This window comes from Hoplias malabaricus, chromosome 17 (assembly GCF_029633855.1).
Source record: "Hoplias malabaricus isolate fHopMal1 chromosome 17, fHopMal1.hap1, whole genome shotgun sequence".
NCBI lineage: Eukaryota > Metazoa > Chordata > Actinopteri > Characiformes > Erythrinidae > Hoplias > Hoplias malabaricus.
Genome location: NC_089816.1, coordinates 34,615,407 through 34,627,877, shown reverse-complemented (window position 1 = coordinate 34,627,877; position 12,471 = coordinate 34,615,407). Strand labels below are relative to the sequence as shown.

Sequence of the window (12,471 nt, the reverse complement as noted above, 5' to 3'; positions counted from 1 at the left end):
TCTCACTGCACTGTTGGAGAATTGAATCCATGAACACTGTACTCAAAAACGCTTGAGTCGCTTGAGTGTGATTGTCTGGATTAAAGGCAACGTAGAGGATTCTCACAGCAAAGCAATTCCCCACCTCCTGTTTGTGTTCATTAAGAAGCGCCACATCTTTTAATGTAGAACGGTGTGTTTGAGTCAGAAGCCGACTGTTGTTGATCTAGTTGTTGGCTGAAGTCGAACTCAGCTGTAGGTTTTTATTCACTCTTTGAATTACCACAGAAACTCAACTGTAACTCAAGTTGTTTGGTTTTGTAGCACGCTCGCTCTGTGTTTACTTTCACGCAGCTAGCGCTTTCCCAAATTTTGAGTGAGTTCCTCCTTAAGTAATGTAAATAAGTCAATATTACTTATAACAACTGAGCCAGTTCAGACTGAGGCACTTAGTTTTTTTCCCATTTACTGAGCCATAGCTATGCACACACACCAGCTTTTTTTTCCCGCGGAACTTTTTGAATTTTATAAAATGTGTATTGGGTTAAAATCATGAATAGCACTTTTAACTTGGGGAAATGCATATGACACAGACACTTCATCCCATATGATCATTTGATCTAAACCAGTTCAAATAATGTGTTAGTCCTAGATGGCCATCACTCCGTGGTTCCGTAGGAACTGTAAACAGAGGTCCATTTCACATAATGAAGTGATTACAGATGAATAAATGAACCTGAGAAGTTTGTTTGCACAAAGCTCTTCTGATGACATCCCTTCAAAAGAAATGAAGCCTTGCAAAACAGTCAATAATGCGTGCAAACAACTTAATAACGCATGGTAAAACCTCTAAAATCGTGGAAACGATATATTTAACGCATGGGCACCATATAAGGCGATATTTAAACTGTGTGTGTGTGAGGTGAGAGAGAGAGAGAGAAAGAGACAGAGAGAAAGAGACAGACAGAGAGAGAGGGGGAGAGAGAGAGAAATAGAGTGAGAGAGAGAGAGACAGAGAGAAAGAGAGAGAAAGAGCGAGCGAGAGAGAGAGAGAGAGGGAGAGAGAGACAGAGAGCGAGAGAGAGAGAGAGAGAGAGACAGAGAGCGAGAGAGAGAGAGACAGACAGAGAAAGAGAGAGATAGAGTGAGAGAGAGAGAAAGAGCGAGCGAGAGAGAGAGAGAGAGAGGGAGAGAGAGACAGAGAGCGAGAGAGGGGGAAAGAGAGAGAGAGAGAGAGAGAGAGAGAGAGAGGGAGAGAGAGAAAGAGACAGACAGAGAGAGAGGGGGAGAGAGAGAGAGAGAGAGAGACAGACAGAGAAAGAGAGAGATAGAGTGAGAGAGAGAGAAAGAGCGAGCGAAAGAGAGAGAGAGAGAGGGAGAGAGAGACAGAGAGCGAGAGAGAGAGAGACAGAGAGCGAGAGAGAGAGACTGAGAGAGCGAGCGAGCGAGAGAGAGAGAGAGAGAGAGAGAGAGAGAGACCCCCTGTTCCTCCGCGCCTGCAGATGGCGCTGTGAATTTCGGGCGGCGTCATTCGGCTCTTGTTACTATGAAGTTAAACAAGCTAAAGGCTAACTCGCACAAAATCGCATATTTAGACTAAGACTGTGATTTAAAGTCTTCACAGCGCGCAGTAAATGAATTAAAGGACTCTCTCTAGCGGTAATAAGTGCAGTGTTTTTCTGTGTGTGGCGGAGGTCGAGAAATATTTCACCTGTTCACTCATAGCGGACAAACACGTAAGTTTTATACAGTTCGTTATTACAGAAAACTAGACAGTTATTATTAATAAACAACCACAACATCGCTGCATTTGGCACCAACTATTTATAGATTTAATCATAATTAAAAACTAAAGTCTGCTGGCTCATTCTCAGCGTTTTATTCGAATTTCAGCGTTCCACCTTAAATAGCGTTTACGTGCATTACCATTTAAGGTGGACCGGAAAATTGGGAAAAGAAGCTGATGATTAGGAGCCAAACCTCAGCCTTATAACTTAAACAGGACCCTTTTTTGTATAGAACTTGTTCAGATGCTGCTCAGTTACAGACTAAACGTGTCTTTAATTAGCAAAGTACCGATAATCTTAAGTTCTGTATTCAAGCTTCCTTTCTGGATTGGCTTCCTAAAGAAACTGGACCCCCACAGAGCAGGTGTGATGTGGTGGTGGATCATTCTCAGCGCTGCAGTGACACTGACGTGGTGGTGGTGTGTTAGTGTGTGTTGTGCTGGTGTAGAGTGGATCAGACACAGCAGTGCTGCTGGAGTTTTTAAACCCCTCAGTTTCACTGTTGGACTGAAAATACACACAGTAACACACAGCCTGCACTGCCTGAGTGTAGAAACGAGGCGGCAAAAGCTTTGAAACACTCCAAGTTATTCATCTCATGTCTCTTGGGTTTTGTTTTCGCAGCTTTGCCTGTAATGTAGGCGCTCATGGCGTCCTGCAGTGCTCCGACAGCAGAAGATGGGTTCCCGACTCTAAGGCCGCGGCGAATCCAGAACCAGAATGTTGTTCACCGTCTGGAGCGACGCCGCATCTGCTCGGGACGCCCCGGGGCTCACTGGTACAGAGTGCGCTGCTTCCATCAGAACCTTTTCCCCAACTTCACTGTGGTAAATGTGGAGAAGCCCCCTTGCTTCCTGCGGAAGTTTTCTCCGGATGGACGCTGCTTCATCGCTTTCTCCTCGGACCAGACGTCCCTGGAAATTTATGAGTATCAGGGCTGTCAGGTAGGATGACAGATTTAGAGCTAATTATGACACTTTTCCACTGCATGATCCCTGGTCTGCTCCTCCACCAGGTGAATCAGGTTCTGGTTCTGGAAGCGGGTTCTTGTTTAGTGGCTGTTCTCTCGTGGTTCAGAGCGAGTCGAGTAGGGACTAAACCGTGGCGTGTAAACCTTGCAGAGCGCTGATCGTCCAGAGAGAGTCGTCACTCTACGCCACGCAACGCAGACGACCAGCACCAACTCTCCATCTGTAAAATCTCCAGCTGCAGCAGAGATCACGTTTGTTTTTATCCGACTCACGACGGCAGCTCGTAAAATGACGCCGTGGTCTTTTGAAGAGGTTCAAACGCTCCTTGGATCGGTGGCTGACGAAAGAATCCAGCGAGAGCTGGACGCTGCAACAAGGAAGGAACAAACTCTACTGATTTGTCTGAACTGATGACGGAGCTGTGTTCAGTCCCAAACAACAACAACATGATGTTACTGTGGTTTCCAAAGCCCGCTGGGGGGTGGGGTTGTTGGCTATAGTAGTGGACCGAATGTAGAGTTGAGTAGAGTAGGCGCCATGCAGTGATAAATTGCCATCACTGTTGCTTTCCTGTGATTAAGTGAATAATAATTTATTGTAACAATGAGTAGAATCTATTTCCTGAAACTGTGATGATATAAATGTTGCCCCTCCCCCTTTCTGCCAGGCTGCCGAAGACTTGCTCCAGGGCCAGGAGGGAGAAACATTGGCCAATGGTAATGATCAGCGCTCTCTGAACATCCGCGGGAGGCTCTTCGAGCGCTTCTTCTCCCTGCTCCACGTCACTAACGTGGCCTCGAACGGGGAGCACCTGAACCGCGAGTGCAGTCTGTTCACAGACGACTGCCGTTACGTCATTGTTGGATCCGCTGCCTACCTGCCGGAGGAGCCGCACCCGCACTTCTTCGAGGTTTACCGCAACAACGAGTCAGTGACACCCAACCCACGCTCTCCTCTGGAGGACTACTCCCTGCACATCATAGACCTGCACACGGGGCGCCTCTGTGACACTCGCACCTTCAAGTGCGACAAAATCATCCTCTCCCACAACCAGGGGCTCTACCTTTACAGGAACATACTCGCCGTGCTGTCCGTCCAGCAGCAGACCATCCACGTGTTCCAGGTGAGGACGGCTAGGACGCTGCCTTCATTATTATTTACATGTATTAGACTGGGGCTGTAGGTGACACAGTATATCATTTACAAGTGTTTCTTACGTACAGTACATGTGTTGTTCACGTCCACATCCGAGTGAAATTTACTGATGCTAAATCACAGCTTAGGAATGACTCTATTAAAGAAACTGGAGAGATATCACATGTAGTTCCAGCTGAAAAAACATTAGAGAACGACTGTTTAATGCAAAGGGTGGTTGTGAACAGTAACAGGGAGGGGTTTAAAAATCCAAACACTCGTTAAATACATAAAAAAATATCTTTCCTCTAGTTCACGGATATTCGTTTTTCGTGGTGGGTCTTGGAACACATTCCCCGCCAAAAATGAGGGATCACTGTAATTCGAAATCTAAAAACACGAGTGACAAGAACCTGAATTCAAAAATTTTTTTAAACAATATTTTGAACAGAATTAAACCGTTGGATCAGTCTGTTCTCAATTCACCAACATTAAAACGATCCAGGGACCAGTTCCCACTGCGTACAGAATGATTAACGTAAAAGTGGCGTGAATTCCGATCAGGCCGTTCAGACGGTGTCGCATTGCTGCATGTCGAATATGGGCCGGGTTTAGGTACCACACATGAAAGTGGCCCAAATCTCAACTGAAATTGTCTGGTTCAGGTTTTTGTTGTTTACACGGAAACAAAAAGTGCAAGTGGCTCATATGAAGAATCAAATCAGATTTAGGTCACTTCCCTGCTGTGTGAACACGACCTAAAAGAAGACTCTTCTTTCTTTCTTTCTTTCTCTTGTTTTTCTTTCTTGCTTTCTTTCTTTCTTTCTTTCTTTTTTTCTTTACTTCTTTCCTTCTTTCTTTTTTCTTTACTTCTTTCCTTCTTTCCTTTCTTTTTTCTTTCTTTTCTTCTTTCTTTTTTCTTTTTTCCTTTCCTTCTTTCTTTACTTCTTTCCTTCTTTCTTTTTTCTTTCCTTTCTTTTTTCTTTCTTTTTTCTTTCCTTTCTTTTTTCTTTCCTTTCTTTTTTCTTTCTTTTCTTCTTTCTTTTTTCTTTTTTCCTTTCCTTCTTTCTTTTTTCCTTTCCTTTCTTTTTTTCTTTCAGTCCCCTTGAACTTCTTTCTTTCTTTCTTTCTTTTTCTTTCTTCCAGAGTCCCCCTGAACTTCTTTCTTTCCTTTTTTCTTTCCTTTCCTTTCTTTTTTCCTTTCCTTCTTTCTTTATTCCTTTCTTTCTTTCTTTCTTTCTTTCTTTCAGAGTCCCCTGAACTTCTTTCTTTATTTCTTTTTTTTTCTTTTTTCTTTCCTTCTTTCTTTCTTTCAGAGTCCCCTGAACTTCTTTCTTTCTTTCTTTTTTTTTCTTTCAGAGTCCCCCTGAACTTCTTTTTCTTTTTTCCTTCTTTCTTTCTTTCTTTCTTTCTTTCATTCATTCATTTTCTTTCTTTCTTTCATCTTTCTTTTTTCCTTCTTTCTTTTTTTCTTTCCTTCTTTCCTTCTTTCTTTCTTTCTTAGTCCCCCTGAACATTCTTTCTTTCTTTTTTTCTTTCTTTCTTTCACTCACAGGGACAATGCTCATTAATCAACAGAAAAGTTCTGTAAATAATCCGGAGTTAGCCAAAAAGGCTAATTCTCATCTGTTGTCCCTGGCTTTAAAAAAGCTCTTAAAATGCAACCTAAAATTCTACAATCTCAAAATTGTTACATACAATCAATAATAACAAAAAAAAGCACCCACACTCTATAGACAACTCACACAACCACAATCAATAGCAACACTACCCCATACAAGATAACATTCAGCAGGAATTATCAGTAGATATTCCACATTCTAATATTCAAATACTTGTTTAGTACCAAACCACTTCAACTCTTCAGTAAAACTACGATAAGTGTTACTTTCTCTAAAAATAACTGCCAGTAAATTCCATACTTTAGGATGCTGTAACAGAAAATGCTGACTGACTAAACACACTTCTTTGGACAGGAATAATACAGTCTCCTCTAATAGTGAATGCAAAGAAATAAAAGCCTTACATTGAGGAGGAGCTGTGCTATGTATTTATCTTATAAATAACACAAAGAAAACACTATGCGCCACACCTGTGTGGGACTAACCCAACCTTGCTAATGATGAATCGCCATTGGAAATTCTTTTTACACTAGGCTTTAGTCTGGGTTTAAACTCCCCTGTGTCTCCTGGTCATTTTATGAGACTAGTGTCTGTACTGCATCCAGATGCACACACCACATGGAAGTCAGACAGAAATCTGATGGTTGTGTGAAAGGAGACGTTAGCCTTTCATTTTCATTTGTAAACGGAGACCTTTTGTTGTAGAATGTTTGCAGAGTCAGACTTGGGTGCATTTATCCAACACTAGTGTGACCAGACGTCCTCTTTTACCCGGACATGTCCTCTGTTTTAGACTTAAAAAAATGTCTGGACGGAATTTCACAAACGTCCGGGATATTGTTTTTCTAGAGCTCACATAGAACTTCAAGAAGTTTCGTTCACAAACTAGTCCCGCCCTCCCCTACTCCGATTGGTTCGCTTGAGTGAGAAGGGGGCGTGGTGAAGTAGACTAAAATCTTCTGATTGGACGGTCTGACTGTAGAGCTACCGTTATTGGTCGATAACCTTCTTTGTAAACATTTAATTGGTCAGTCTGCACGTCAGCAGTCCTTGTTTACGTCAGGCAAAGCTCATGTACCCACCCTCATCTCGAGCAGCTATGCCGAAACACAGATGTAAGTTCTCGGATGAATTAAAAAAGTAATTCCCATGTTTTGTGCAGCAAATAAAGGTGTAAAGGACCTAAAAGCACATCATTCTATGCCCCCTTGAGACGTGTCTTCTTTTTCTGCATCTTTTCCCAAACTACATCACCACTGTTACTGAATCCAGCCGTCTCTTCTCCTGTAGGTGACTCCAGAGGGAACTTTCCTGGACGTCCGAACCATTGGCCGTTTCTGCTACGAAGACGATCTTTTGACCCTGTCGGCCGTGTACTCCGAGGCTCAGGCGGAGGGTCAGCCAGGTTTCTCCCGACTCTACAAAGAGAAGAGCATCAACTCCCTGAAACACAGACTCCTGGTGTATCTGTGGAGACGAGCGGAGCAGGACGGCAGCGCCACGGCTAAACGGCGCTTCTTCCAGTTCTTCGATCAGCTCAGGCAGCTCCGAATGTGGAAGATGCAGCTTCTGGACGAACATCACCTCTTCATCAAATACACCAGCGAGGACGTGGTCACCCTCAGGGTCACTGACCCCTCCCAGGTAGGACTGTGGGATGTCAGTTTGATAAAATGATCAATATTATGTTGTAGTATTGGGGCAGCACGGTGGTGCTGGAGGTGGTGAGGAGCTCCTCGCTCCTCACTGCTGTGCGCTCAGGGTCGGTGTGAACAGCGAGCGGCTCATTATCACCATATAGTGCATTGTTTAGGGGTTCCACCATCTTGTTGTGGTGTGGAAAAGAGTACAGAGCACTCAAACAATCCCACAGTTCACTATAATTGTGCACTATATAGTGAGTAATGTAGGGAGCCATTTCCCAAACAGATAGAGTCAAAGGTCGACACAAATCAACAACACAAAATGAACATCCTCATCATGTTTTTGTAACATTTATGTGAATGTTTGGATGTAAAAGTGAAGAAGAAGAAGGAAAATAATGCACCTACTTCAGAACAGTCTGAAAATATTCCAGCAGAGCGGACTCTGATAAATCACAGGTGCTCATCGAGCCTGACTAATCACAGGCATTTCCACCCGGCACCGTGTCACTGCCCATTAAAATGTACCAAGTGCTGTTATACAGCAATAAATAATGACAATTATGTTTGTTCGGGTCAAAACCTCAGAGCCGAATCACCTCGCTGTGTTTCACAGTGTGAGGACGTGGCCTCAACAAGAGAACACCAACACCGACATCAAGAGGCTCAGGCTGGGAGTAGAGTTTCTGTTACTAATAATTTAAGGACAAATGAATTCAATGGCAAACTATTACGATACAGTCCAACATACATAACAAAGCACATTCTATTCTATCGTTACACTTATATAGCGCCTTTCTAGACACCCTTTACAGTCCGCACTGCTCAGAACACTGTAACCACATACACACTGGCGAGAACCGGCAGCCAAACGCTCACAGCGTACTCTCGACCAGGAACGACCGTCCACCTGGAGGACTGCATCGGGCACTAGGTTTCACCCAGGACACAGCGCCAATCCATATCTGGGCACACACTCATTCACTCACACACCAGGACAGTTATTACAGAAGCCAATTCACCGACCCTCCGTGTTTTTCGACTGTGTGAAGAAACCGGAGACCCCGGAGGAAACCCATGCAGACACAGGGAGAACACACCACACTCCTCACAGACAGTCACCCGCAGGAAACCCACACAGACACAGGGAGAACACACCGCACTCCTCAGAGACAGTCACCCGGAGGAAACCCACACAGACACAGAGAGAACACACCGCACTCCTCACAGACAGTCACCCAGAGGAAACCCACACAGACACAGGGAGAACACACCACACTCCTCACAGACAGTCACCCAGAGGAAACCCACACAGACACAGGGAGAACACACCACACTCCTCACAGACAGTCACCCAGAGGAAACCCACACAGACACAGGGAGAACACACCACACTCCTCACAGACAGTCACCTGCAGGAAACCCACACAGACACAGGGAGAACACACCACACTCCTCACAGACAGTCACCCGCAGGAAACCCACGCAGACACAGGGAGAACACACCACACTCCTCACAGACAGTCACCTGGAGGAAACCCACGCAGACACAGGGAGAACACACCACACTCCTCACAGACAGTCACCCGGAGGAAACACACACAGACACAGAGAGAACACACCACACTCCTCACAGACAGTCACCCGCAGGAAACCCACGCAGACACAGAGAGAACACACCACACTCCTCACAGACAGTCACCCGCAGGAAACCCACGCAGACACAGGGAGAACACACCACACTCCTCACAGACAGTCACCCGCAGGAAACCCACACAGACACAGGGAGAACACACCACACTCCTCACAGACAGTCACCCGGAGGAAACCCACGCAAACACAAGGAGAACATGGAAACTCCACCCAGATGGGACTTGAACCCAATATCCCAGCGCTGGGAAGCGAACCTGCCGCCCGACACACAGCTATATTGCGTTTCTGGGACAGTAATAATGTTCAATAAACATCTCTCTGTGGATTTTACAGCTTCTTATGGACATTATTATCCACGTATTAAACACAGTGAGGCTAAGACAGGCCAAAATTAAGCATCGTTACTGTGACAGATGGGATAGACACTATTTAAAAATGATACCAGAAGCATTGGCTTTTTGGCAGCCGCATCAGGACCCGAAACATGCGCTGATGCACCTTGTCTGCATTATAATTAGGCTGTAGTTTGTTTTCTGGTGATTTGATAATAAACAATAACCCCCCCCCCCCCACTTATCCACAAGGGAACTCAATTTTGGTTCTTAATGAAACGTCTATGACCCGTCTCCCTCTCTCCTCTCTCCCAGCCTTCTTTCTTTGTGGTGTACAACATGGTGACCACAGAAGTGATCGCGGTGTTTGAGAACACCTCAGACAAGCTGCTGGAGCTGTTTGAGAACTTCTGTGACCTTTTCCGCAACGCTACGCTCCACAGCGAAGCCGTCCAGTTCCCCTGCTCCGCATCCAGCAATAACTTCGCTCGGCAGGTCCAGCGCAGGTAACTCTACCTGTTGCACCAGCTGTTTTCTAGGGAGATGTTTGTTATAGTACTAGTCTTTATCATTTAACACTCTCCGAACACAGGGTCACTGTGATTATATTTTATTCATGGAGGCCAGTTTTGACACATTTTGTTCAAGCTTGAGGTCATAAAATATAGCAATTTAACTTGTGGTGACCAGTCAGCTTTAAGCCCCAGCTGCTCATTTATTTAATAATTGATAAAGTACATTTTATCCTTTGCCTGGGATTAAATTAAAAATGTGTTTCAGGTTTAAAGACACCATAGTGAATGCTAAGTATGGTGGTCACACAGAGGCAGTCCGCAGACTGCTGGGTCAGCTCCCCATCAGCGCGCAGTCCTACAGCAGCAGCCCCTACCTCGACCTCTCACTCTTCAGCTACGACGACAAGTGGGTCTCTGTCATGGAGCGTCCGAAGACATGTGGAGATCACCCCATACGGTAAGAGTGTGGACAGGGGCGGACGTGTTTACGGGGAGTTTCAAAGTCAAAAATACAGACTTTCTCCATATTTATTACTCTCAGAATAAAATTTACATAATCCACACTGCAGATTAGTACTGGATTATAATCCCTCCACTGTTATTACTGTCACACCGTACACACTCCACACACTGCAGATTAATACTGGATTATAATCCCTCCACTGTTATTACAGTCAGACCGTATACACTCCACACACTGCAGATTAATACTGGATTATAATCCCTCCACTGTTATTACTGTCACACCGTACACACGCTGCAGATTAGTACTGGATTATAATCCCTCCACTGTTATTACTGTCAGACCGTACACACTCCACACGCTGCAGATTAATACTGGATTATAATCCCTCCACTGTTATTACTGTCAGACCGTACACACTCCACACACTGCAGATTAATACTGGATTATAATTCCTCCACTGTTATTACCGTCAGACTGTACACACTCCACACACTGCAGATTAATACTGGATTATAATCCCTCCACTGTTATTACTGTCAGACCATACACACTCCACACACTGCAGATTAATACTGGATTATAATCCCTCCACTGTTATTACTGTCAGACTGTACACACTCCACACACTGCAGATTAATACTGGATTATAATCCCTCCACTGTTATTACTGTCAGACCATACACACTCCACACACTGCAGATTAATACTGGATTATAATCCCTCCACTGTTATTACCGTCAGACTGTACACACTCCACACGCTGCAGATTAATACTGGATTATAATCCCTCCACTGTTATTACTGTCACACCGTACACACTCCTCACACTGCAGATTAATACTGGATTATAATCCCTCCACTGTTATTACTGTCAGACTGTACACACTCCACACACTGCAGATTAATACTGGATTATAATCCCTCCACTGTTATTACTGTCAGACCATACACACTCCACACACTGCAGATTAATACTGGATTATAATCCCTCCACTGTTATTACTGTCACACCGTACACACTCCTCACACTGCAGATTAATACTGGATTATAATCCCTCCACTGTTATTACTGTCAGACCGTACACACTCCACACACTGCAGATTAATACTGGATTATAATTCCTCCACTGTTATTACCGTCAGACTGTACACACTTCACACACTGCAGATTAATACTGGATTATAATCCCTCCACTGTTATTACTGTCAGACCATACACACTCCACACACTGCAGATTAATACTGGATTATAATCCCTCCACTGTTATTACTGTCAGACTGTACACACTCCACACACTGCAGATTAATACTGGATTATAATCCCTCCACTGTTATTACTGTCAGACCATACACACTCCACACACTGCAGATTAATACTGGATTATAATCCCTCCACTGTTATTACCGTCAGACCGTACACACTCCACACGCTGCAGATTAATACTGGATTATAATCCCTCCACTGTTATTACTGTCACACCGTACACACTCCTCACACTGCAGATTAATACTGGATTATAATCCCTCCACTGTTATTACTGTCAGACTGTACACACTCCACACACTGCAGATTAATACTGGATTATAATCCCTCCACTGTTATTACTGTCAGACCATACACACTCCACACACTGCAGATTAATACTGGATTATAATCCCTCCACTGTTATTACTGTCACACCGTACACACTCCTCACACTGCAGATTAATACTGGATTATAATCCCTCCACTGTTATTACTGTCAGACCATACACACTCCACACACTGCAGATTAATACTGGATTATAATCCCTCCACTGTTATTACTGTCAGACCGCACACACTCCTCACACTGCAGATTAATACTGGATTATAATCCCTCCACTGTTATTACTGTCAGACTGTACACACTCCACACACTGCAGATTAATACTGGATTATAATCCCTCCACTGTTATTACTGTCAGACCGCACACACTCCTCACACTGCAGATTGTGAACCGTATTATAAACTTGATTTTGTTTGTTTAAACCAAGGTTGTACTGTATAGATGTGCCACAGAAAATGATCCACCAGATTATCATGTGCCATCTTCATATTTTACTTTCTCTCTCTCTCTCTCTCTCTTTGTCTGTCTCTCTCTCTCTGCAGGTTTTACGCGAGGGACTCTGGTTTACTGAAGTTTAAGATCCAGGCCGGTCTGCTGGGCAGACCGATAAACCACGCCGTCCGGAGACTGGTCGCATTCACCTTTCACCCTTTCGAGCCTTTTGCTATTTCTGTCCAGCGCACGAACGCAGAGTACGTCGTCAACTTCCACATGCGCCACGGCTGCGTGTGAAGCCGCGGACCCTCTCCGAACGGATCGTGTGTCAGTCCTCAAACTCT

At 44.5% G+C, this 12,471-nt stretch overlaps 1 protein-coding gene across 1 annotated transcript in view; it reads left to right on the top strand.

The window, feature by feature from the left end:
• Positions 1-1,478: 1,478 nt before the first annotated feature.
• The window catches only part of det1 (DET1 partner of COP1 E3 ubiquitin ligase), an 11,207-nt gene continuing 214 nt past the window's right edge, over positions 1,479-12,471 (top strand). The window contains exons 1-7 of the mRNA XM_066649502.1: positions 1,479-1,715; positions 2,391-2,710; positions 3,405-3,860; positions 6,784-7,137; positions 9,437-9,627; positions 9,902-10,093; positions 12,235-12,471. The exon at positions 12,235-12,471 is cut by the window's right edge and continues 214 nt beyond it. Coding sequence (XP_066505599.1) covers positions 2,414-2,710; positions 3,405-3,860; positions 6,784-7,137; positions 9,437-9,627; positions 9,902-10,093; positions 12,235-12,424 — 1,680 coding nt within the window. The 5' untranslated portion in view covers positions 1,479-1,715; positions 2,391-2,413 and the 3' untranslated portion in view covers positions 12,425-12,471. The remainder of the gene's footprint in view (positions 1,716-2,390; positions 2,711-3,404; positions 3,861-6,783; positions 7,138-9,436; positions 9,628-9,901; positions 10,094-12,234) is intronic.